This window comes from Phyllostomus hastatus, unplaced genomic scaffold (assembly GCF_019186645.2).
Source record: "Phyllostomus hastatus isolate PE091 unplaced genomic scaffold, TTU_PhHast_1.1 phas_scaffold_501, whole genome shotgun sequence".
Lineage (NCBI taxonomy): Eukaryota > Metazoa > Chordata > Mammalia > Chiroptera > Phyllostomidae > Phyllostomus > Phyllostomus hastatus.
This window is the reverse complement of record NW_025334033.1, coordinates 66,281,254-66,307,061: the sequence shown is the minus strand read 5'-3', so window position 1 is coordinate 66,307,061 and position 25,808 is coordinate 66,281,254. Positions and strand designations below refer to the sequence as shown.

The following is a 25,808-nucleotide window of genomic DNA, read 5'->3' as shown; positions in this document are numbered from 1 at the left end:
GCCCGGCGTTAGAGCCAGACGGTCCAGGCTCACACCCCGGCTCACCACTTTCACGCTGTGTCGCCTCCCGCAAGTCACTCCGCTGCTCTGAGCCTCCGGTTCCTGGTCTGTGGGCTGGAGCGACGACGCTGTGAGGTACCTGTGAGCACTCAATACGGGCACGCCAGCCTGACGCGGAGCCTGGACCCGCCTCTCAAACAATGCTGTCGCATCTCCTTCTGTCTTTTACCTAAGATTCAGGACGGAACCGCAGCTCAGGCAGGAAGGACAGTGCAGGACACTCTGGCTAGAACTTCATTGCACACATCTATCGCCATCGTTGTCTGAGCCGTGGTGGGGAAAATGGATAAGGGAACCACAGGAGGTCGGGATGCAGCGGCCCTGGGCGAGTCGCTGTCCTCTGTGCAATGCCAAGTTTGGACAAGCGGGCCCCTAAAGCCCCTGACTCTCCATGGCCTTGACACTGAAAAGAGATGAAGGCGTTTATGTCAGGGGAAGAAAACCTTTAGGAAGGAGACTGCCGTGCCCAGGGAATGCCGGCCCCCAGGGCTGCCAGGGAGGCTGGAGTCCTCCACCCTTTCTCTCCTCCCCACAGAACTGTCTCTCCAGCGCCACCTCCACAGGCCACTTGGAGAGCAGGGAGCTGCCACCTGCCTCGTTTAGGTGTCAGCAGATGGAGAATCAGGGCAGGAGGGCTGGAGAGACCTCCATGCGCTGCGCTGCCTCCCCAGTCTGGCTCTGACCTCCCTGCCCATGGCAGACACGGGGGCTTGATGGAGTGGCGTGAGCTGGGGTGACGGGCACTCAGTGGCCGACTAGCCAGCCCGGGGTCCAGGCCGGTCCCGCAGAGAGCAGGGCCCCATCGGGGGCTCCAGAAGGCATCCAGGCAGAAGGTCCCACATCTGTTCTCCTTCTCTGTAATGTCACACCGCCCCCCGCACTCCTGACCTCCCCTCGAGCCGCAGCGTTTGTGGTGGCTGCGTGGTTGCTGCGATGACAGATGCGACCAATAAACGCCGGCGGCCATCTGCCGGCGCTGTCTGGAGGTGGGGCTGGTAACCCTGTTATCGCGGCAGCTCAGTGCCAACCTCCCGGGGCGCGTGGCTGGACAATGACGCTGGACAATGACGACGTCCCTTTGCCTGTCGTCAGGAACACGCATCTCCCTGGGGGCCACGGTGAGCAACGCAGCCTGTCCACCATCGTGCCCAAGCGTGCACAAGGGCTTCCTAAGCAGCCTTTCTGGTATCTCAACTATGGAGGGGGAGCTCACAACATTTATTTCGTCTTGTACAGCGCAGGGAGAAAGCGGGGAGACAGCCACCCGGCCCGCAGGGGAGGGAGCCCCCCACTCCCTCCAGAAGGGGGCCCTATACAGTGACCTTTCCTAAGGTCGGAGGAAAAATGCACCCTTTTCCTACTGCTCCCCGAGCATGTCGCCTCACACTCCCGTCCTCATGGCGGGGGGGCCTCCCTGTTTGCCAGGCCCCCAGCCGCTGGCTTCTAAGAATGCCGGGAACGGACTTGGGCAGGTACGCTCACGCCTGCAACAGACCACGCGGCAGCCAAAGCGAGTTCACAATGTGGGTGTCTGACTGCCCCGCCCGCCCACCCTGCGCGCATTCAAGACCCACGGACACTGCCCCCAGGGCAGCCGGGGAGGGGGGACCCTGCTCAGAGAGGGCCCTGAGCAGAGTCGGGGGGAGGGGCATCCCCCGATCTGGCCCCTCCACACCCGACTGCGCCTGGTGACCACAGGCGACCACACACCTCTCCCGCCCGCCCCCCCCAGTGACTGGCGGACAGGGCCTCACTCATCTCGAAGAGCCTGGTTTCTCAGGGAACGAGGGGCGTCTTCACATGCGTGGCCTGAAGAGCGCACTGACCGGCAGTTCTCATTTCTAAAGGGGGCTTCTGCGCTTGTTCGCAGGAAGAGGAAGTCCACCCAGCGGAGGAGGACCGCCACCCCGAGGTCCCGCCGTGTCACCGCTCGTCTCCCCATCCCTGGGCTTCCTGACACTGTGGGGTGGGTCTCAGGAGCGGCCAGGTTTCTGGTGACGAAGGTGCTGCTTGCAAGTTGGACGAGGAATGTTCGAGAGCCCTTTGGAGACCACCACCAACATTCCCCGGGGGGCGGGGGGGAGGGCGAGACTGGGCTGGGAACACTCAAATGCTGAGGGGGCTCCTGCCTGCACCCCACGCTCCCGGCATGGTAAGTCTGCATGGAAACAAGATACCCGAGTGATTATTCACCGCCAGCCAGCGCTTGCCCAACGACGTCTGTATTCTGAACCGAACTGGCTGTTCCCTCAGTCCTCTTGTTCTTGGAAAGCAGTTTTAAGAATTCCCCGCTCGGCCCCTCAAAGGCCTTGCCCGCCACGGCTATGGGGCTGGGAGCTCGCGCTGCTGCGTTTCCCGCATCAGCTGGACCACAGCGCGGAGTGTTACCATCGGGGCTGCGAGGGGACATCCCAGACGCACGGCCGCTGCGCCCGGGGAGGCCATGCCCGCGGCCGGAACTCCTGGGTCTGGAACGGGGGCGCAGCCAGAGGCCCGCAGCCACGGCACGCGGGACCGAGCCCCGCCCGCGTGCCCGGCACCGGGGTGGGGGGTGGGGGGGCCGCCCCTCAGAAGGTGAAGGCGTACACCACCCCCACCACCACGATGTTCCCCAGCGTCGCTATGATGGCGATCCACAGCAGGACGGCGTCGTTGGAGGACCGCGGAGGCTCCTCCGGCTGGCCCTGGCCGCCGGAGGCCGCGTGGATGTTGGTGGAGGAGTTGAAGAGGGAGTACTCCGCGCCGAAGTCCTCGCTGGGCGAGTCCATGAAGGCTCCTCCCATCATGGGCAGCTGTGGACGAGGAGAGCGAGAGTTAACGGGGCGCCGGCCGGGGAGAAGCGCCCCCTGCAGGCACAGGGGTCGGTCGAGCCACTCGGTGCAAAGACACAATGTGTATAATCGCCTTTATCATCGACGGTTTACACTTTAATCCCTACAAATTAGTATCCATAGACCCTTTGGAGGCAGACACTTCCGTTTTGCGGAGGGAAGAGCCAAGGCCCCGAGTACCTGGGCATCTCCGCCGCCAGCTGGTCGGCAGCGGGGCTGGCCCCTCCAAGACCGCGGGGCTGTAAAACACCCTAACTGTCTTCTGAGTTAAGTACTATATGCTCCGCTTAGATTAGAGCAGTAAAAGTATGTAAAAGAAGATAAAGAGAAAAATGAGAGTCACAAGCCCCCCACTTTGGGATAATCGCTGCTAACATTTGGGTATTTCTCTCCCAAATCTCTTATCTGCGTGAGAGACAGAGAGAGAGAGAGAGAGGGAGGGAGAGGGGAAGTCACATTTAAAGATGCGGGTTTATATTCCTGCATGAAAAGTGCATCAAAGTCCCATTCTCATAGTTGTATAATAATATTCTTTCATAAACACAAGCTGCAGTCTATTGCCCTAGAACCGGAGATTTAGGAGTCTTGGTTTTTTCCTACTGTGAATAATGCATGGGTAAACATCTCGCCCCGTGCGTGGGTGTACGCACACACTTGCACAAGCATTGTTATGTATCGGGCAGACTGCTGGCCACAGAACCCCGCAGGCCCACGGCGTGAAAGTTGCAGAGCTGCCGGAACGCAGGGCACAGCTCCGCAGGAGAGCGTAGGGCCCCCAAACCCCCCTCAGCCACGTGAAGAGAAGACGGACCGGAAGGCCAGCCTGGGCGCCACCGGCGGACGTGGGGAGTCAGAGATCGGGAACCGACTCGTGGCCAGACGGAGAGAACAAGGGCTGGAGTCGCCTCGGAGACAGGCTGTGGGAGAAGCATCCGGAAGGTCCCTCAGAAAGGCCCTTCCGCTGGCCCCATCCACTTTCAGGCCACTTTGGGGGACCTCATCCAGGTGACAACTGGGCATATCACACCAGAGGGCAGGTGCAGTCACTGGCCTCTGAGAATGGAGCAGATTTGGGGGGGCCACACTGTCCCTACCCTGCCTCCCACAGCAGGGCTGCCCCGAGGAAGGACACAGCCTCCCGGTCCCCATCTGTCCCTGCTGAGGACACAGAGGTTACATAAGTCTCCCCAGAGCCGGGCCTGTCCTGAGAAGGGGACAGAAAAGCCTTTCAGAGGGAAATCTTCAAAGCACAGCCACCAGCCACGGCTCCGGCACTTCCCTGAATAATGACCGCCCTTGGGGGGCGGGGACGCCAGAGAGAACGGGCTTTTGTCGGTGCCGGCTCCACCAGGCGGGCTTGCGGGCCATACCCTGGTGGGCACCCCGCCCTTCAGAGGCCGTCCCCAGGGCCCTCCCTGGCACTGTGGTAGCCTGGCCTCAACCAAGATAGAGTCTGTGCCCCTGGGCTGTGGATCGTAAAGTCACATGTGTGCGTGAGTGAAGACATTTGAATTGTCCTCTGTCTCCTTGGGGCCAGGAGACCCGCCGGAGCCCTGCCTCCCTCTCTGAGCCCCACGCACTGGGCAGGGATGGCCAAGGTCAAGCCCCGTGCCCAGAAGTCCTTGCCGGACACCAAGCAGGCGACAGTCAGGTACAGACGGCCCAAAGGCGGGAGTCGGGCGGGGAGGACTGTCAGATGCAAGCCACAGAGAAAAACCCAGGACTCCCGGTTAGGTCTGAATTTCAGATAAACAACAAAGTAATGTTTTTTAGTGTAAGTATATATTCCAAATATTGCATTGGAATAACTATAGCAAAATGTATACTTTTCCTAAAACATGATCTGGCCTTCGAGTTTAACAGGGTGTCCTGTATTTCTATTGGCTAGGCCTGGCAACTCTACGTGTGGCCACCCCGGGAAATGGCTGCCATGTGTTCGAGGGGCCCCGTCCCCGGTTTCGTCGGGTTGGGGCGCGCCATCTGTGGCCCAGGCTCCCCCAGCGACCTAGCTCATCGGAAAATCCCAGGGCTGCCCCCAGCCAGCCCACAAACCTCAGGAGAGAATTCCTCTTATCACTAAGCTCTCTCAGGATCTCCATGATCCGCATAGAAGGTTGGGCAGGTTCGGGGTGCCGTGTATCCATTCCCAATCTGTTCAACAAACTCTGAAGGCGCACTCGGCTCCGGAAGGTGCTGGCTAGATCCTGGGGGTGCCAAGGGTCACCTGGGACCTCTGACCTGTGACCTCGAAGGGCTCCACAGTGAAAAGGAATGGGGACTCAGACACAGTCCTAACATGGCGTTACAAACGCTTCATCGGAGGTGAGAACACATGGGCGTCTCATGCACAAAGCAGGGTGGGTCGGGGTTGCGTCCTCGGGCCGAGGAGTCAGGCACGAGGTTGGGCTTCGTGCTGTTCTCTTCGGGCTGAATGACACGGGCAAGTGACTGACCCGCTCTGGGCCTCAGTTTCCCTGTTTGTGAAAGGCGTGTACTAGTGGGGATCGCCCTTCGGGTGCTGTGGGGGTGAAACGTGCTCCGGAGGCTGAGGCGCGGCGCCGGCTGGCTGCAGTGCTCGGTGCTCCTGAGCCGTGCCTGTGAGGGCCGCACTGGCTGTCATTGCGGGGTGGGCCCCAGGCACCCAGGGCCCAGAGCTGGCCAACCGGCTGCCCCTCACAGCCTCGCCCTAGAAGAGCGGTTTGGTTTTCCCCATTTCCCCTTTTGGATCTCGCTAGTTTTAAGTGAATTCCACTGGGAGTGCGAGCACAGACACAGGAGGCCCACAGAAGGTGAGCGGGGATAAAGGAGGTTTCCTGCTAACGTGTCCTGCAGGTGGGGGCCGAAGACCCTTGGCGGGAGCGGCGGGGAGGCAAAGGCGCCCTGAGCCATCATCTCCTGCCTGTGCAATCTCACTAAGCGGAGGGGACCCCAGGAGGCCTGGAGGGGGCCCAGGAGGGGCAGGTGCGGGCCCCAGGAGGCCTGGAGGGGACCCAGGAGGGGCAGGGCCCCTCCAGAGGATGCATAGCCCTGGCTGCCGGTGCTGCTGAGCCTGCCGGACGGGCCCCTGCTGGGTCTGCTTCCTGCCCACACAAAGGCAGTTTCAGCCCAGGCTCAGGGGATCCTTCAGGGAAAAGTTAAAACACAATGAAAGGCTCTTGCCGCCTGCCAGGCCTGAGCAAGCCCGCTACACGCACAGCGAGGAGCTCTGAGCACTGCAGCCGAGGCTCCGGGACTCCGCCCTGTGGATGGTGGGTAGCAGCTGGGTTGCAGGGAGGAGAAACCCTGAGCCGGATGGACCGGTCAGAGGGTGTGCTGGGCTCTCCCGCCTTACCTCTTAGCCCCCACTGCAAACACCGTTGCAGAAAGACAGAGGACTGACAAGAGGCTCCTGGGGCTGCAGAAGGTGGGGGAATCCCCAATTATTTCCCTTTTTTCTTCTCTCTCTCTGGCCCCGCCCCCAGGCCAGCCTCAGTGGCTGAGCCATGCTTCCGTGGCAGAGATGGTGGCAGCAGGGACCCGGCACCCCGAACCCGAGCCCTGACCCTAACGCTTCTCTCTGGCCAGAGGATCAGGAACAGGGAAAAGGGCCCGTGGCTGGAAGAGTGCAGGGGGCGGGGGTGGGGGGCCCTTGTCTTTCCTTCCTCCCTCCCGCTCTGCCCAGCGGGCATGTGGCAGTGCAGAGCTGGGCCCCAGACAGCACAGGATAAAAAAGTCCACAGGAACACAGCACTGCTAGCCTGAGGGGTAGGAGAGAGGGCCCCTGGGAGCCAGAGAGTCCCGGGGGCAAAGGCTGACAAAGGGGATCCCCGTCTCCGTGCAGGACCCCGCACGGGTTCTGGGCTCGCTCCAAGCTGTGTGTGCGTGGAAGCGACCCAAAGACGCGCAGCAAAGGCGCTGAGTGTGGAACCGGGACATGAACCCCGCCCGGGCCCAGATGCACCCCCAGCGGTGGGGGTGCACGCAGCACGGGTCCGAGCTGCCTCACCAAGGCTTTCCTGTCAGAGCCGACGGCGAGATCACGGTGTGCAGAACCGAGGCAAAAAGGTCCTGAGAAAAAGAAGCCTCCGAATGCTCTCACTGGCAAATTCTACCAAAGATGTAAGGAAGACGAATACCAGTTCTTCACAGTGAAAACATTCCTTTGGCCCAAGGGTGCAGGGCCTCTGGGCTGCCGGCCCAGCTCCGGCTACAGGTGTTGAGGTCCGGGTGGGGGCGGGGCATTTCAGCAAAGCCATCCGGCTCAGTACAGAAGGTACCTCCCGTTCCAAGCGCAGGGCTCTGGGGCGAGGAATATTAAGTGGAAGCAGGACGATATCTTGCTCCCTTAATTTCCTCATGTGAGACCTTTGGGGAGTGCTGGAAGAAATGCCGACGAGCCCAGGTTTGACGACGTCTCCTTAAGGAGGGGTTTATGCCGAGGGCCCCACATAGACTTCCAGGTTGTAAAAAAAAAAAAGGTTGGCACAGCTTGTGCTGGGAAGAAGGGCCCCCCAAACACAGCAAGAGCCACCCCTCCAGAACAACACGCATTCATGTCCTGAAAGGCCTAAGAGAAAGGCAGCATCTCCGGGAGTCCAGAGCAGACCACCCAGCACCTTCAACTCCATTGCGCGAGGAGTTCACGGAGGCCGCGGTCAGATGTCAGGGTCTGAGCCGGGGGCCTTCGAGGCCGGAGGAAGAGGCCGAGGTCTTCAATCGCTGCCCCGCCTGCCGGGCCGGAGGCTCCAGCTGCTTCCTGTCCACCCCCCACCCGCCCTGGGCAGTCAAAGAGCCTGGGAAGGAGGTGATGTTCCTCCTCACAGGTGGTCAGACCCGGGCGAAGCATTTCCAGAGTCCCGGAGCCCGAGTCCAAACCGCCAGAGCAGAGCACGGAGTTCGCGGCGATACTCCAGGGTCATTGTCACGGGACCGACCGTCTTGGCTGTACCCCAGTGCTCGGCAGCTGGAGCGTGTGCTGGGTAAAGGCGACGGGCAAGGTGCCGGAGAACAGAGACCTTGTACAGAAGCCCGATGCACAGACACTTTTGCCAGCAAACGCCGTGTTCTGCCTGCCGTGCCGCCCAGCGGGTGCTCCTGACCACCCCCCCTCACCCCCCCCCACACACTCTGGTTCTGGTGGAGGTGGAAACGAAGAGCCCCAGATGGACCCCGTTTCGGCCCCGTTTGCCAGCGGGTGGGTGGGCTCTGCCTCCTCCTGTCAACGCCGAAGCTCCCGGCCCCGTCGGTGCCGGCTGGTCTGGCGTGCGCGGCCGGGCTCCAGGCTTTTGGGATCATTCGTGTGGACTTTGCATGTCTGGGGACGGCGTCCGGGCTTCCAGACCCCAGACCCCGCAGGCCTCCTCACGGGGTCATACAGCAGCCCCAGGACGCTTTGGGGTGAGGTGCTGCAGAGACCCTGCCTCCAAATGAGGCTCTTTAGTTGAAAGACCCAAGAAAAAATCAGTTCTGCCCCTTCCCTCAGATTTGACACCACGGACAGCCTCCCCCCTCTCCGTGTTCTCCTCCACGTGGGCAGGAGGGAGCGGCAACATTTGCTGCCTGGTGTCAGTGCCTGTCGCTCTTGCCGGCTAGTGCTCACACGCTGAAGAGTTTTCAGTTCAACGAGGTGTGTCACATGAAGACCGAAGCTAGCGTTTGTTGAGAGCGGCTCTCTGCCAGGCACGAGCCGGGCCCTTCACGGGCAGGAGTGCGTTGTATCCTGAATGAGCCCACGGGGCTCATCGCATGCTTGTAGACAGGCGACGGGCCCCACAGACCTCACACCCACTGTAAGGGGTGCCTCTGGGTGCCGACGCTGTGCTGGGCAGAGAGAGGAGACTCTTTGTTCCCCTCAAAGAGGGGAAGGCAGAGGTCACACACCTGCAGCACCTGAAATGTGACAAGTCACAAGGACACAGTGACCGGCGTGGGCTGCACACTGAGAGCTTCCAGGGCAACATCTGTGTTTATGTCAGTGCCACCCTTGGTAACACTGAACCACGGTGACATCAGTCTCGTCCTGCAGCAACTGGCAGAGGGCTGCTGCCCTGCACCCAGGGGTGGGGTGGGCCGCCCTGGCTCCGCCCCCGCTTTGCAGTGACTGCAGGTGTTCTCCCGCAGCCGCCCTGCTGCTCGCGCTGCTGACTTTGCCACAGGCGCTCCTGCCCCCACCACCCGCGGGTCCTCTGTCTGTGCTCACGTCCTTTCCCCGAGGCGGCTGAGCGGGGTGAGCAGGGACCGACTCCCAGTGAAGGGCGGCTCTGGACTGGGGGCCGTGACTTCGTGGTGTCGCCTCGCCCTCCCCCCGTTCCAGCATGAGGTGGGGACTGGGGGCTCAGAGAGGGGGAGTCATTTCCCTGAGCTTGCACAGCTCACGAGTCACTGACCCGAAATCAAAACCCAGGTTTGCCAGCTCCTAGCCCGTACTGTCACTCTCGGTGAGTGGGTGGGCCTCTCCCCTGGGCCCCACACTAACCCGTTCCCACAGCTGACAGAGTGGCTACATCATTACACCACAGTGTATTATTGCATATAGTATCATATATAGTTATAATTACATGTTATATGTAACTATTACATACACTTATAATTAAGGTTATTCTATATAATTATATAATTACAATTATATAAAATTACATTATATTTACTACATTATTATATACTGTCGTATTAGCTTATATTATGTTACATTATAGTTAGCTATGTACTAACATTACATTATGCTATATGCTATATGACATTATAGTTGTGTACTCGTATTGCATTATGTGATGTTTGTTACATTATATTATAATTAGCTATGTACTTAATATTACCTTGTTATGTTAGTTATACTACATTACATTACATTACATATTAGAGTTAAATATGTACTAACATTAAACTATGTTATATTACATTATATTATATTACAGTTACAATACATTATATTATAGCTGACGGTGTACTTATATTATCTTGTTAAGTTAGTTACACTACATTATATTACATTATATAATAGGTGTGTACTAACATTATGCCATAGTATATGTTATATTATGTTATATCATAGTCATGTTACATTATATTATAGTTAGCTGTGCACTTATGTTGCCTTGTTGCATTGGTTACATCACATTATTTTGCAGTCAGGTGTGCACGAACGTCACACTGTGTTGTGTTACGTTGTGTTACACTGTATTACAGGGGACCGGTTAGCTGGGCACTTATTTTCCATAGAGACCGCAAGCTCATTAAGGACACCAGCTGAATCTAATTTCTCTTTCAATTCCCAGCGCCTAGCACAGGAACTCACAGAGTAGATGGAAAGAAGATGTTTTTAAATTAAAAAACGTTTGCTCCATCACTTCTGTGCATTGTGGCATTCGATACAACACCTACACACATGGTGGGTGAGGTAGTTCTATGCCCTGTGGTCAAACACATCTGGACCCATATGGGACCCAGGAAAAGGAGGATATTTTTGGAAAGGCTGAGAACATCACAGAATTAACAGGAACGAGCAAATTCACCTCTTTGGAAACCGTTGCCCCAGCAACTCGGCACAACACGGCGTGAGATATGCTGTCTCAGCAGAGTGCGGCACCTTGGATTAGCAATTGTGGGGAAATGGTTGCTAGACGGAGGTGGTCCGGGGCTCCGGGACCGCGCCCTCCACGGCGTGTCCACTGTGCATGGTCCACAGTGAGCAGTCAGGGGTCAGAGCTAGGTTTTACAGGAGCCTGGCCGAGCACCGAAAGGAGAAGCAGCCAAGAGCAGCCGGGCGTGCCCCACCCTCCCTGGCGGCCCCCGTGGGTGGAGGCATCGCTGGGTCTCTGTGGTTCAGCTACGAGATGCTCCTGCCACCGCCTCTGCGCATCAGCACATCAGTACAGCAAACAGAGAGTGACGGGGAGTTTTTCCGTTCTTCCTTAGGGAAGAGCTGGCAAAGGTTGTCGGAAATTAATTAATCCACTAGCCTCTTTGGGGTGATTGAACGGCAGCAGTGGAACCAAGTGGGTGCTTGCAGTGAGCCAGCTTCTCCTAATCACCCTCTGATCGTACGAAGTTCCCTTTCACCGAGTGGAGTGAAGCCTCAGGCCTTGGGGTGATGGGTGGGAAATCCGTTTGTTCGATGCTTCACTCATTCTTTGGCTAAACAAGCCTCTGCTACCTACCAGGAGGGCTGGGGAAGCCAGAGGGGCAAAGAGAAAAACCATGGGGTCTCTGTTTCGGAGGAAGAGAAAGAGAAAGGAGGAGGGGAGGAAGGGAGGGCGGAGGGAGAGGGGTGGGGACTAGCACAAACAGAAGAAGTAAAATCGGGAGAGAGCGTCCGTGCAGCAGTGAGCTCGCGCACCCTGCAGCGAAGGCAGCAGGGACAACGGTTCGCCTGCATCTTCACCTCCCGCCTGGACCCTTTTGGGTCACCTTCAATCTCCTCTCCTCTGTGGGGCCGAATCATTTCAGGTGGTCGCGGTGCCATGAAACAGATGGCAATAACAAGTGGGCGGACTCTCCCTGGAGGTGCACAGGAGAACGTTTTTAATAAGCCAGAGTCCCTTGGCTTGGCTAAACAAGCCTGTCCCCCACGGGGAACAAGGTGTCCCCCACGGGGACACCTGTGCGAGCAGGGAGAAAGGACAGGTATCACACAAGGCAGGGCATCACCCCTGGAATGTCCAAGGAAGCTCCTGGAAGGCTTCCAGGAGGAGGTGCCCCTCGAGATGTATCCTGATAGACAGACAGGAAGAAGTCTGTCCCGCAGAGGAAGGGTCGTTCTGTCCGACACCGGCCGGTACCATGAGTCAGGACCTGCTCAGTGGCTGTCTCTCTCCATCTCCACTGTCTGTGCCAGGCACTGTCTCAGACAACTGGCTGTGTGCCAGCCCGCTCAGGACACGGGCAGCTGCCCACACAGTGTTTATTTCTGGGTGCCCGACTGGGTCCGAAGCCAGGGGAAGACTCCTCTCCCCCCGTCTGTGTGCGGAAAGCCAGGTCAAAGCCCCCTGTCTGTGCACGGGAGGGAGGGAGCCCTGTGTCATGCGTGGTCCCTGCCAGAGCGCACGCCCACCCGGCGTCGGCCTGAGTGGAGTCCCAGCGTGGGGAAGGCTAAGTGTCAGACAGGCAAAGAAAGACCAGACGTGAGGTCTGTTATTCCTCGAAAAGACCCACAGTCCTGGTCCGTGGGTCGAGAAGACTTTTAAAGAAGAACCTCGGTTCCTTTTCAGGTGGCGTGTCAACAGGGATGCCCCTTCTCACCCCTGAGGACGGCCACCCACCATCGGGGGCCCGGCCAGGACAGCTGACACCCGTCTCACAGCTGCAAGTCACAGCTGCTTACAAACCTCCCTGGCCTCAGCTTACTGAGCTTTCAAACCCACAGGAGGACCCCGGCTTCCACTACCTCCGGAGGTTTCGCGAGCATCCGATGCAAAGGTTTTTCTCTTTATGTGATGACAGCCATGGCCTTGCCATGGGCTGACACCCTCCCCTTCTTTGATTCAGCCGAGAAGGACCTGAGCGGTCTCCTCTGACCCCGAATACTTCACACACAGCAAATAATGCAACAGGCGCTCACCGGCTTGTTTGAGCAAAGCCAAGGCCACGGGAAACCTGCTGGTTGACAAGAACTCATCTCAGAAGCAAGGCTGGGTTCTTCCCGGGGCACGCCAGGGCCCCCTGAGGACCGTGAGGCCCAGCGCCCCCCAGAGAGGAGGTGCTCCACGGCCCTGGGGCAAAGAAAGCATTTCAATGCTCTATCGAAAACCCCGGTCCAGCTTCAGCTGCAAAGTTTGGAGGAGGAATCTGGGCCTGTTCCCTGGGGGGTCTGGCAAGGCGGCGCTCAGAGGAGTTGCTGTGGAAGGTTGCTGGGGAGCAGGCGCTGCCTCTACGAAGAGAAGGCATCCTTCCAACGAGAAAGACCCTCCGGTGTCTCAGATGGTCACGGCAAAGACGCACAGGGGTGGCCATAATCACAAGAGGGCTGGTGGCCTTACATCTGAGTCACTGGTTTGGCAGAGAAATCCAGAGTTCAAGAGGGGTCAGCCTTCTATTCAAACCCAAGTCCCGTCAACTGTCCCCTGCAGACGTCTGAACTGCGCCGGGCCCCATTCCGCTCTAGTGAACCGGGGACAACCACAGGTCAACACCGTGGCCAGCACGGGGGGCTCCGTGGCGAGCATGGGTGCATATCACGGTCATTGTGGCTCAGTGCACAGTTATCACAGGTTCACGCCAGGGCCACGACAGGTTTCACACCACGATCGCCGTCATTCACACCGAGGTCGCCAGAGGTTCGCACCACGGAGCGTCACAGGCTCACACTGCGGTTGTCACAGGCTCACTGCACGGCTCCCATAGGCTCACACACTACAGGCACCACAGGCTCACACCGAGGTTACTGCAGGTTCACACCATGGGCCTGTTCAGAGGATGGACCGAAATGCTCCATGGGAAGCCCCCGGTCCGGCAAGCAGCAGTCACCCCGCAGGGGACAGGGAAGGGTGCTGGGGCCCGGGGGGTTTCAGGGACGGGGTGTGGGTGCAGGAGCAGGGCTGGGGGCTGTCCGTGACGGGTGGCCTCGGGGAGAGAGCTGCGACGCAGACCCCCGGAGGGATGCTGGCAAGCTGATGTGAGACACGGTGATCCATCCAGCTCTTCTCGCGCTTTCCCTGCTTCTCCCGCCCTCGGTTCGTTTATGAAATATTCACAGACCTGGGCCCGGGCTCTGCGGCTCCTGACACAAACGAGACGGGAACCTGAGACGGGAGGGTGCTCCGGGGGAGGGCCGGGCGCAGCTCCGGGGGCCAGAGGAGGGCGAGGGAAGGTCACTTCTGGAAGGAGCAAGCGTCCCCTCCCCCAGACCTCTCCTCACCCTTCCAGCCTCCTGGGGCCCCCGCTCCTTCTCTGGCGCCAGCCTGCCTGCCCTTTGGAATAATTTGCTTCAGCCACAATCTGCTCTGTCCGCACAGGCTGTAGGCAAAGAGGGCTGAGCTAACGGATGGCTGGGCCGTGGAGGTTTGTGACGCAGGACCACGCGCGTCTGCGGCTCAGGCCACCCTCACTCCCGCTGCAACAGGTGTGATCCACCAGCTGCTGTCCTGCTCCGGCACCTGGGCGCCAGTCTCCTACCCGGTGACCGGGGGCCAGGCCCTCAGTCTCCTCCTCTCGGAAATGGGCGTGTGATGGGCCGCACTGCCCGCACGGGGCCTTGCCCTCCTCTGCCCCCTTAGTCCCTGCCCGCCTCACCTGTCTGCACACCTGAGAGCCACGTCCTGCATGTAACGTGCTCGCAGGATGGCGGCGAGGGTGACAGAGGCAGGCTGGCGATAGCTCCTCTGTGGCTGCTCGACGCCCCCATCACGGCCCAGGGTTGTCTCCGTGGCAGCTGCCTGCAGGGCCCACCCCGCCCGACTGATTAGGCCATCTGACTCTCCGCAGGAAGGAGGAAGGGCTGCCTGGGCATCAGGGAGGGGCCAGGAGATGTGAGCGGCGCGGTCACAGCGGGGCAAAGACGGCGGGAGTGTAGGGGCGGGAGTGTAGGGCCCGGAGGCTCATTAGTCTACCTACCCCCTCTGGTCTCCCTCCAAGCCACCGGACGCCGGATTATAATGAACTTGTAATCAGCTCCTGGAGCGCTGTGCCAAGGAGATGGAGGAGGGCCTGTGGGGGGTCCGGAGGGGCCGGACAGGGTCCCATCTGTTGGCTGCCGCCCTGGTGGGGGTGAGGCTGGAGCCACCTGCTCCCCGCCCTCTCGCTCTCATCCTTCTGGGGCATGAGGCTCGCCAGGGCCCAGGTGCCTGGGACAGGAGCCTAAGGGAACCCAGCCCCGGTCACCGAGCTGCCCGACCTCCGGCCACTGGCACACAGTCCTCCCGCCTGATCACCCTCAGGTTCTATCGATGTCCCGTGGAACATCCTGTCACAGGACACCCTGAGGGAGCGCAACTGGCAGGGGCAGCGTGGAGAGGAGCGTGGTCCGTCCATGCACAGGTCGGGTCCCCAGTTCTGGCACCAGAGACACCCCTTCGAGGTAAGTGTGCACAGTACTGGTGTGTGAGCCCGTTCGGGAGGGACAGGGAGTGCTGGGCCAGGTCCCACAGCTGGGAGGGGAGGGCGTGGGCCAGGCTCAGATGTGCATCCCTTCTTGCCAAGGGAAGGGAGGGGGAGGGGTGGGAATAGGGCCGTTTGGAGCACAGACTTAAGAAAATTCTGCTTCCAGCCCTGGCTGGTGTGGCTCAGTGGACTGAGTGCCGGCCTGCAAACCAAAGGGTCGCCGGTTCGATTCCCAGTCAGGGCACATGCCCGGCTCCCGGCCAGGTCCCCAGTAAGAGGCGCATGAGAAGCAACCACACATTGATGTTTCTCTCCCTCTCTTCCCCTCTCTCTAAAAATAAATAAATAAAATCTTTAAAATTTGCTTCCAGCCAAGAAACAGGGACTGAATTTACCCTCCCAAATGAAACAACAGAAAAAGGACAAAATATATGAAAATGGCTTTCAAGACATTGGACATCAGGCCACAAAGGACAGTGAGCCTTGAGGGGTGGAAACAAACAAGGTGAGCCCTTCGACTGCCTCAGTTTACCACCTGAGTGTTTGCGAGTGGAGCAGGGAGGGGCGCCCAGGCAGAGACCCTCGGACTCCCTGGCTGAAGACACAGGACCGGGAGCTGGGGAGACTGAGGCAGCGGAGAGCACAGGGCAGAGTGTGGAGAGGAGACGGCTGTGCGGACTGAGCTTCCCGGTGGTCGGCAGAAGGACCGCAGATACTCGGCAGAGGACGTGTGTGCGAGGAGACCCCCGGAGACAGGGAAGAATCACGCAGAAGGATTCAGGGAGCACGGCCAGGTGCACGCGCAGGCCACGCATAGTGCCCAGTTCACCCGGTCTTTAAAACGTCTCGTACTGCACGGAGCCTGCTGCAGTACGCTGAACAGCCCTGCCTCCGAGGCAGGAAACAGGTGCTCAGCCTGCAGGTGGTGCTGGTCCCACCTGACCCAGTTTACAAGCCAGACCCAAAACCGTCACGCCGTTTCCAGGTAACACAGCTGCATTCTGGAGCAAAGCTGGAGAATATTGCTAGGACTAGGAGAAAGTCCACCCTCCGAAAAGGTCAAGTTCACAGTGTCTGGCATCCAACCGGAAGTCATCAGGTATGCAAAGCAGCAGGAAAGGCTGACCCAACGAAGGGAAGAAACCATCCAGCAAAGCCAGCCCCGAAGGGACCCGGATTTAGAACGAGGAGAAAGGACATGAAAACGCTGTTGTAACTCTATGCCACGAGTTCACACAGCTAGAGGAAACACTGACCGTGTGAGGAAGAGGATGGAAGGTATAAAGAAAGACCCAAATGAAGCTTCTAGGCACGACAACTACCACATCCGGGATCACACACGGGATGGGAGTAGCACAGATTGGCTATTCAAAGAAAATACTGGTGAACCTGAAGGCATATCAGTAACCATCCAAAAGGAAACACAGACAGAAAGAAGACTAACCGGAGAGTGACAAGCCGCAGGGAGCTGGGAGACCACCTTCAGGCAGCCCGACCGACGTGCAAATGGACTCTCCGCAGGAGAACGCAGAGAGGGGGAAGCTGAACTCAGCGGCCGAAACCCCCGAACAATCCAATCAAAACTACGCAACGGACCGGAATAGCCACCTGCCCCACAGGAGATACTCGGATGGCCAGCACACACGTGAAAATGCTCTCAGCATCGCGGACCATCGGAGACATGCAAAGCGGAGCCACGGTGAGATGCACCTCGTCTGCCAGGATGCGGCAGGTGGGAAGAGGGCCGGTGACACGTGCCGGCGAGGGTGCAGGGGGACAAGGAGCCGTGGCACACGGTTGGTGGGAGTGCACGCTGGTGCAGCCACCGTGGCAACCAGGACGGAGGCTCCGAAAGTTAGACTAAGAATTCAAGGACGGAACTAGCGTGTGATCCAGCAGCTCCACTTCTGGGGCCGTGTCTGCAGGAAGCGACACCAGTTCCCTGAGGAGATGTCTGCACCCCACGTTCCCTGCACCCCACGTTCCCTGCAGCATTACGCACAGTGGCCAGGGCTCAGACACAAACCACACGTCCGTAGACAAATGGATGGGTTAGAAATGTGACATGCACACACACACACACACACACAGTGGAATATATTCAGCCATGGGCAGAAGGGAATCTTGCCATCGGTGACACCATGGACGGACGGACCTCGTGGGCCCCGTGCTGAGTGAGGTCAGTCAGACAGACCAATACTGTACGATCTCCCTCACCCACGGAATCTACAAAACCCCAAACTCATAGAAACCGACCACACTGGTGGTTGCCAGAGGCAGGGAGTGCGGGGGTTGGGTGCAGGCAGCCAAAAGGCACGAACTTGTTGTAGTTACGAGATAAGTAAGTCCCAGGTTTGTCATGCAGCACGGAAACGCCAGTTAACAATACTGTGTTGTCCACCGGAAGTTTCTAAGAGAGCGGATTTGGAAAGTTCTGGTCACACACAGAACACAGAAGTGTTCCTATAAGAGCAGATGAATGTTAACTAAGTTTATGGGGGTCATCGTTGTGCAATACATACACATATCCATACACCATTATGTTAAACACTTTAAACGTATACAGTGTTAACTGCGTCTCAATAGAACTGGGGGTGGGCGGGTGTGGAGAAGGACAGAGAAATTTCCCGTGGAAACCCGCAGGTGCAGGAAGCGCCCAAAGCCCGTGCACAGGAAACGTGCAGAAACATGACCTGAAGGCACATTGTAACCAATGTGCTTGGAGTCAGTCCAGAGAAAACTGTAGAAGCAGCCAAAGGGGGAAAAAAAAAAAGACACATTCTGTTCGGAGGGGTAAGACAGAAATGACAGCAGGTTGCACACTGGCAACAATGCGAGCGGGAAGGTGGTGGAGTAACGTTCTGAAAAGCAAAGTGTCAGGCTAGAATTCTACGCCCAGTTTTTAAAAAAAAACTTTCAGAAATGAAAGCCAAAAAAGATTTTTCTCCCCAGACATACAGGAGCCGAAAGAATCCGTCACCAGCATTTCTGCACAACCAGAAGTGTCCAAGTCCGTGAGGCAGGAAAAAAAAAAACCCATCTGCACAAAGGAATGAAGGGCACTGGGAACAATGACCCCGTGGGAAACTACACAGGACTTCTCTCCTACTGTTTAAATCTCCTCAAAAGGTAAGTGACTTTTAACAGGCATTACAATGTAAGGTTTATAACAGATGCAGAAGTGAAACCTGTAACAATAAGAGCACGCAAGCCGAGAGGAGAGAAATGGAAGCATATTATTGTAAGGTCCTCGCGCTACATGTGAAGAGAAACAATTTCACTCTCAGATGGGCCGTGGTAAGTTACAGACATAAACCCCAAATCCTGAAGCAACCACTGAAATAACAGAACAAGGAGTTATAGCTCATCAGCCAACAGAGGACATAATGTGGAATAAAAACTTGGCACTTAATCCAAAAGAAGGGAGAAAAAGAGGAAAGGAAAAAAATAAACAGAAAAATTTCCAAAGAATGGATGGTACCAAAAAAAAAAACCAAAAACCAAAACAGCGAGATAGTAGATTTATACCCAACTACACAAAACATCACATTAAATGTAAATGGTTTAAATACTCCAATCAGGAGGTAGGGACTGTCAGACCAGATTCTAAAAATGGGCTAAAGTGGCACAGAGATCTGACTCTGCCTCTCTAAGCCTCAGTCTCCTCATCTATAAAATGGGTCTTAAAGTTGTCTACCCCATGGACCTCTTATAAGGATGCAGTGAGATTCCATGTATCATTCACCACAGGGCCTGCCTGGTACTCCCTAAGTATCTGATACATGGCAGCTAGGATGGGAGGGTACAGGGACATCTTTAGGGGACAGAACGCAGGGAGAGAGTGAACAGAAATGGGTCCCCATCCTCTCAGAGTTGGGGGAGGTGGGGTTCGGACCCCTCCCCCTCCAAGCAGGGCTTGGAGCACACAGCAGGTGCTCTGAAAAACACTTCAAGTTTTTAATTGGAGACTCGCAGTCCACCCCAGATGCCCCAGTTTTCTCAGCTCTGTGAGATACGATTATTCCAAGCCCAGTGCAACACCTTGGCTCCTGAAACACCATCTGCAGATCTGGTCGACGAGAAGCGCTACAGATTTCTCCTTCCTCCCGAACGGCTCGCCACACCCCTGCAAACACGCAGCCCTGTGTTCTCTCCCGAAGCAGGTCTCCTCAGGACAATAAAACATTTAAATCTTTTTTCCAGGAATTGGGAGTACAAGACAGGCCCCTCAGTTAAAAAACATTTGAGATAATAGATGATTTGTATGTTTATGGTAATTCTGGCTTCAAGGAAGAGGAGCGGTCCCTGGCTGGGGAAAACATTCTCTAAGCAGCAGACTGCCAGCCTGCCTAGAGACCTCTTTTCCTGGGCAGTACCAGGTTCCTCCGGCGGAGGGCGGGGGGAGGGGGGACTTCTGCTGGTTCCGTGCAGACCCCTTGGAAAGATCCCCGAGTCTAGCTAGGACCCTCCCGAGAGCTAATACACGTGCCTCTTCGACACCACCAGATGTCTTTTGTGTTTTTTTCCCCTCCGTGAAAAATGATTAAAATGCAAATGAACTGCGAGTCTCCCAAGGTCCAGACGGAGAGAGAAATGGAGAACGGGGGACTGGCGGGGGGGGAGGGTGTATCGGCATCTCAGCTATGAGTAGACCACGCCTCACGTGGAGTTTTCCAGAAAGACCCACCCACGGTCAACACAATGTGCCAGGTGCGACGGTGACCTCCCACCAGCGATAGGGTGGGGTTCTGAGAGCAGGGCTAAGGGGAGGGGAGGGGGAGGGTCCCCTCTCTGAGCAGAGGGAGCCTCCTCGGGTGTCCCCAGCAGGTGGGGACCCACCACTCTCCGCCAGGCCTCCTCACCCCCCCACCCCCACACCCCACGACTTTCACCCTCTCAGGGACCTTACCAGGTAGGACCTATCACGCTGACGACGCGGAAGGTCATTTTGTGGGTCAAAAATGGTCAAGTATCAGCAGCTTCATATGGTTCCACCCAACCAAGTCACGGCCTATCACCTAGTAATAACTGACGTCTCTCCAGGCTTGGCCACTGACCACAAGGCTTTGTCCGGCTCTGTCCACCCACTGTCCAGTCCAGAGAGATTATACCAGTGGCCGCAGGATGAACCCCGCCCAGACACCTGCTCTCTTTGGTCCACGGAGCAGCCGGCCCCCCGAGAACAGCTGCCACCCACTCCTGTCCTGCCTCCTGGACGCCCACACTGCCCCCACATCGGTGGGTGAGATCTGATCCCCTCCCCTTAAATCTGGGCTGGCCTCGGGACTCCCCACCAAAGGAAAGCAGAGTTAGCCACCTGCTGGCACTTCCAAGGCTCGGGCGTAAGAGGTTTGGCAGCTTCCACCTGGGAATGCTTCTTGGAGGGGAGGCAGCGCCACACAGGAAGTGCAAGGTCCCCGAGGCCAGCCCACGGGGAGGGGCCCGGCTGCCTGCAGGCTGACCCGCCGAGTGGAGAGAGCTGCCGGTGGCTCGGCGGCGCCAGGCGTGTGGGTGAGGAAGCCACGGAGCCCCAGCTGATGCCATCAGAGTGGGACCATGTTGCCCGAGTCCCTCCCACACTCCGGGGCCACACAGTCATGAGCCAAAGACAAAGTATTGCTTTAAGCCACCGAATATGTGAAATAAATAAGCAAGAAGTAACTGAAACTGCTCACACCGTGGTTGGCTGGTTGGTTGGTTAAAAAAAATTAATTAGCTGCCAAGATCTGAAAATCTAGGCTGCAGGTGCAAATCAAATGTTCAGTTTCCTTGAACAACCAGAGGACCCGCAGCCCTGGCCCGTGTGTCTGGGTGGCTCAGGCGAGGGGCTGCGGCCAGACCCCCGCCCTCCGGGTCACCCCGACCTGTTCCCGTCCACGAAGCCAGCTGCCTGGCCCCAGTCTCCCTGGTCTCATGTCCCGCCTTGGCCTGATCACGTGGGCACTTACACGCCCCGCCCCCAGCAGGAGACACCGTGTCCAGCCCCGTTCCATCCCCAGCCGTCACGCACAATGTGTCCCCTCCACCTGGGATGGCCTCTCGCTTTGTCTCTGTGACAGCTACGCGTCCCTCAAACTCGGCTCAATTCAAACCTCCAGGGGCCTCCCCTGACTTCTGGGGCTGGGTAGGGTGCCACCTCTGGGCCCCCAGGGCACCTGTGTCTACCCCCTGACCCTGTCACATAGGGCCTGTGACCCCTCCCTCCCTAGCACTCCAGGTAGGGAGGGCCTGGTACACAGGGCACATCTGACTAGATGTGACCAGATGAGCGGCTGGGAAGGCGACTGTGCCCCCATTTCACAGGTGATGAAACTGAGGCCCCGACCAGGGCTCAGTCCACTGCCTCTCGAAGACCAGTAGCCGCTAACACAAGAACCACGATCTCAATTCTCTGTGGGTCTTCAGACCCTGCCGTGTGTTGAATCGTGTCTCCCCAAGAGATGTACAGAAGTCCTAAGTCCTGGTACCTGTGAATGTGACCTCTGGAAAGGGGACCTCTGCAGGTGTAATCACGTTAGGATGAGGTCATGAGGGTGGGCCCCAGGACATCCAGGGCGGGTGTCCTGATGCGGAGAGACACAGAGACAAGGGAGGATGGAGGCCAAGGTCGCAGCGAGGCACCTACAAGCCAGGGAGACCGAGGACTGCCTGCCCGCCGCCGGCAACGCCACGGTGCTGGGAGGGAGGTGCGGACTACCCTCTGCCTGCGGCCGTCTGACTCGCCACGGCGCTGCCGACCCCCGGTTTCCACGTCCCGTCTGCAGACCTGGAAGAGACTACGTTTCCGCTGTTTGAGGCCACTCAGTGGGGCTTTTTGCTTCGGCAGCCCTAAGAAATGAGCACCGGCCTCTCCGATGACTTATTTTTAAAATGTACATAATCAGAGGGTCCGTGAGCCTCTGAAGCTGATGCAGAGCGAGGGGCCCCCCCTCCCAGATCTTCTGCCTTGCGGCCGAGCCTCCCCGATCCCCGTTTCCTCCCCGTCTGTGCTGAGGGAACCGTAAAGACACCAGCTCCAGGCTCCAGGTTCCCCACCTGTGGCAGGTGTGCTCTGGAGGGAGAAAGAACCTTGACTTTGGAGCGAGTTCCCAGGTTATATGATTCTGGATCTCTCTGTGTGAAGTTGCTGAATCCCAGGCTGGGGTGACTTCCAGGGGCCACGTGACTTTGATGACCTAAAAGGGACCGAAGGGCCAAGGATCTGCTCCACCCCGAGAAGGGGAGGGAGGGGGGCACCCCTGCAGTGGGATTTAAGCCCTGGGACTCACCCTTGACCGCCCCCTGCAATCCACTGGGGGATGGAAAGGAAACCCTGACCTCCGCCCCCGCCCCTGACTCCCAGGGCAGGGCCTGGGGTGGGGGTGGGGCCGGGCGGCAGGACGGCTAGGAGCTCCCAGGTGTTTCCAATGGCGGCACTGTCTAGGGACGCCACGGTTTGTTTGGGCTGGTGACTGAAGGGACCGTGCGGGACCAAACTAGACGGAGCTCATGCTGTGGGTGAGCTTGTGTTACCGGGGGTCGAGGGGAGGGGTTACAACTTAGGGACACGGGGACAGGCACTCCTTGTCCCTGGGGTTCGTCCCCTGTGCTGGCCCAGCACACAGTAGGCGCCTTCCCTGTTCGTCCCCTTCCTGCAGCATGGAGGCCCCGGAGCCTCTGCATCTCTGCAGGGGGAGGGCGTCCTTAGAGCAGGAGCCACACACCCTTCACAGCACTCCCAGGGGAAGAGGCTTGGGTTTGGGGCCCCCACGGAAGGTGCTGCTTTCTTTGGTCTATTCATCCACCTGTCGAGCAGAAGTCGCTCCTGACCCCACCCACCCCCCCCCCTCGTCGGTCCTCCCCCCGGGGCTGGGGTTTTTTCCCCAAGCCACTGCTTGGCGACAAACCCGTCCCTGCTCAGGGACCTGCAGCGGCGCCCGCTGCCCACTGACTGAGTGACTGTCTCCTTTTAGCTGGCAGCGCCTTCGGTCACCTGGCCCTGGCTGCCCTCCGCCAGCTCTCCTGGGGCCCTGCCCTCCTGCTCCCCGGGGACTCTGGGACCGTGTTCGGGGCCTCGCTCCTTCGCGCCTCTGCCTAGCACGCCCCCGTCGCCAGGCCTGCAGGGGAAACCTGCCTGGTCCGATCCACCAGCGTGTCCGTCCTCGGGGTCCCAACGAGGGCGGGTGCTCGGGAGGGGAGCACCCGACACCGAATTCGCTGTTTCCTGGGAACGCCCTTCCCTGCACACGCCTCTGGTCTGGCCCTCGCCCAGTCACCTAACGGACAGACACCTGTGGAGGACCTACTACGTGCCAGCCTCCTCGGTCACCCTCGCTGGAGATGGCTTGGCTCGTCCCTTCCCCCGTAGCCCGGGAGCAGCCAGCGAGGAAGTCCACGTCCCGTTCGACTCTGTGCGCCAGCGTCCCCGTCCCCTTGTCCGACACAGAGTGTGGCCCACAGCAGGCACTCGACAGGTGCTGAACAGGTGGGTGGCGGCAACACTGCCATTTCTCTGTCAAACCGCCCACTGCTGCCGCGTGGGGACAGTCACCCACACCCGGCGGCCACTGCACTCTCAGAGCGTGTGCGGAGCCCCCACGCTGGCCGAGTGCTGTTGACGCTTCAGACAAAGGAGTAGAAGCCCCAGCCGCGTGGGGCAGGGAGACCCCGGGACGCCACCCGCCGGAGCGCGGCGCACCCCGGCCAGACCGTTTCCCGGGGGAGAGGAGGAGACGAGTCGTCTTTCAATACCTGCCCTGCCCTGGGGGGGAGGGTACTGTGTCTTCGGGGGGGTACTGTGTCTTCGGGGTGGAGCAGCGAGGTGGGAAGCCGGGTCCGAGCACCACAGGTGCGCAGGCCCAGGTTGGAAACCCAGCCCTTCCCCTTCCCCTCCCCCACGGCGCGTCCTGGGAGAATGACCGAACCGGGCGGCTGTAAGACGGGGGACAGCAGCACCCAGGCCGCCGACCTGCAAGGACTCACTGTGCGAAAGGGCGCGCGTGCCCGGCGTCCGGCACACAGCAGGTGCTCAGAGACACCCTTAGTGTCTCTCCCCATTGGGTGTCACCTCGTGTCTCCGCTCCTTTCTGGACTGAGCAGGTAATGAATGCCCAAACCTCTGTCCATGGGAGTAAAACGACCACACGAGACTTCAATGATAAACCAAAAAGAAAAAAAAAGATCTCCACGCAGTTTCAGCCTATAGGTGCTAAAAAGCCCTATGTTTATGTTGCCCTGTCACCATAGCAACTCATGCTGCTCCAGCCAGCCCCAGGGTTAGCAGAGATCAATTTATCTTTCAACCGCAGAAACGCCAGCTGTTTGTTCGGTGGGATTCGGTGGGGAAGCACAGACACGGTGCGAGCGCCTGTCCCCTCCAGAAATGAACCCGCTGAACCCACCTCGGTTTCCATGCAGCCAAGTCCCCACCGTGCAAACTGACGCCCACGTGACAATGCTTTGAGCGTGGGGTTAGAAGGAGGAGACAGAAAAATTCGGCACAGACAGCCAGCGTTGCTCACGGGAGCAGGTAGCACGATGGAAAACCCGTCAAGGGGCAGCCAGGGAGTGCATGGGGGGTCCCTGGGGTCAGTTTGGGGGACCCTGCGCCCTTTCATGCCTGCATCTGGGGACTCGCTGTCCCTACAGCCTAGGTTTTGCCGTTACTTTTTGAACAGGCTTCCACCGCCGTGAAGTTCGGGGGGAAAAGGAAACCGTGTCTTCAAACTCCGCTCCCTGGACAATGAAACGGCAGCAGGTGGGCCCTGCCACACACCCAGGGGGCAGAGGAAACCTCGGGGCCCTTCCCGAGTCTGGGCTCCCAACACAACCAGCCTCACAGAAGCTGCAGGACCCACTCTCCCGGAGCAAACACGGCCCTGCCCCGGAGTCGGACTGGGTGCCGGGAAAGGCCACAGACAGCTGGGGAGAGCGGGTGTGTGTGCCTTTGTTCCGGTTCAAGAGAGTTGCCACACAGACACAGCAAGATCGCCCAACCTCAGACCTCGGGGTGGGGGTGGGGGGGTTCCTGAGGACCAAGCGATGAGAAGGCATCTGTTTTCCCCGCCGCTGGGAACCTGTTTTGCATCAAGGGAAGAGTTATGGTCCCCAGCGCGGATGGCCGCAGACTCAGCACAAAGCAGAACAGGGTAAAACAAATGATCTCTGCCCGGCGCTTGGCAGGTCACACAGCAGCCACCTTGCTCCGGTTCCGGTCTCGCTTCAAGAGGAGAGAGTGAAGTGGGGAGCAAGTGGCGGACTACCAGGTGCCTCCGGAGGATAGAGGTTGCCCGCCCATCCAGATGCACACACCTGGGCTGCCCGGGCTTGGGGTATCCGAGGGGGCCAGCAGGTGGTGTTGGGGGCGGGGAGAGGAGGGACTGGGCGCCTCCCATTGCCCAGGCCCCTCGCAGCCCGGGAAGGAGTGAACCCAATGAGCTCTGAGCGCAAGGCCCGCCCCACCACCGGGGAGCCGAGCTCGCCATCCCGGACGCGCGCACCAGGTGGGGATCCCCCAGCTCTGGACAAAGGACAGGGACGTGGATCCCCCGCTGGTGCCACAGCCCGGCCCGAACCCTCCCGTGCACCCAGCACCAGTGCGGAGGGCGAGACCGTAGCCCCGGACCTGCCCAAACTTGGCGGCGTGGGGCGCGCGGGGAAGGCGTCCCGTTACCTGCGCGGCCATAAAGGACAGATCCATGGTGTCACTGTTGTCGCGGCTGCTGCCGCCGCCCGTGCTCGAATCGTCACTGCTGCTGCTGCTGCGCTGCTGCTGACGCCGCTGGTCCCCCGCTTGCACAGCTGGCCGGGAGGGAACCGAGCAGCTAGCAGGCGCCCTCGGACCCCGCAGCTACAGCGCGGACCTCAGCAGCCGCGGCGCGGCGGCACGTCCCCAGCTCCGTGGGCGCCCTAGGCTGGCTCAGCGCT

General features: G+C 58.8%; 1 protein-coding gene across 1 annotated transcript; it reads right to left on the bottom strand.

Moving 5' to 3' along the window:
• Positions 1-1,623: 1,623 nt before the first annotated feature.
• Positions 1,624-25,808, bottom strand: CUNH14orf132 (chromosome unknown C14orf132 homolog). Its single transcript, XM_045823261.1, has 2 exons — positions 25,555-25,808; positions 1,624-2,852 (listed from the first exon to the last, which is right to left on the bottom strand). The coding sequence occupies exons 1-2, from the start codon at positions 25,579-25,581 to the stop codon at positions 2,628-2,630; spliced, it is 252 nt and encodes an 83-aa protein (XP_045679217.1). The 5' UTR covers positions 25,582-25,808; the 3' UTR covers positions 1,624-2,627.

What these genes read in the sequence shown, in the direction of transcription:
- CUNH14orf132 (XM_045823261.1), bottom strand. Translation starts at nt 25,581, where the DNA reads ATGGATCTGTCCTTTATGGCCGCGCAG. An exon ending in TGTCCTTTATGGCCGCGCAG is followed by an intron (nt 2,853 to 25,554) that starts GTAACGGGACGC and finishes CCTCGTCCACAG; the next exon opens with CTGCCCATGATGGGAGGAGC.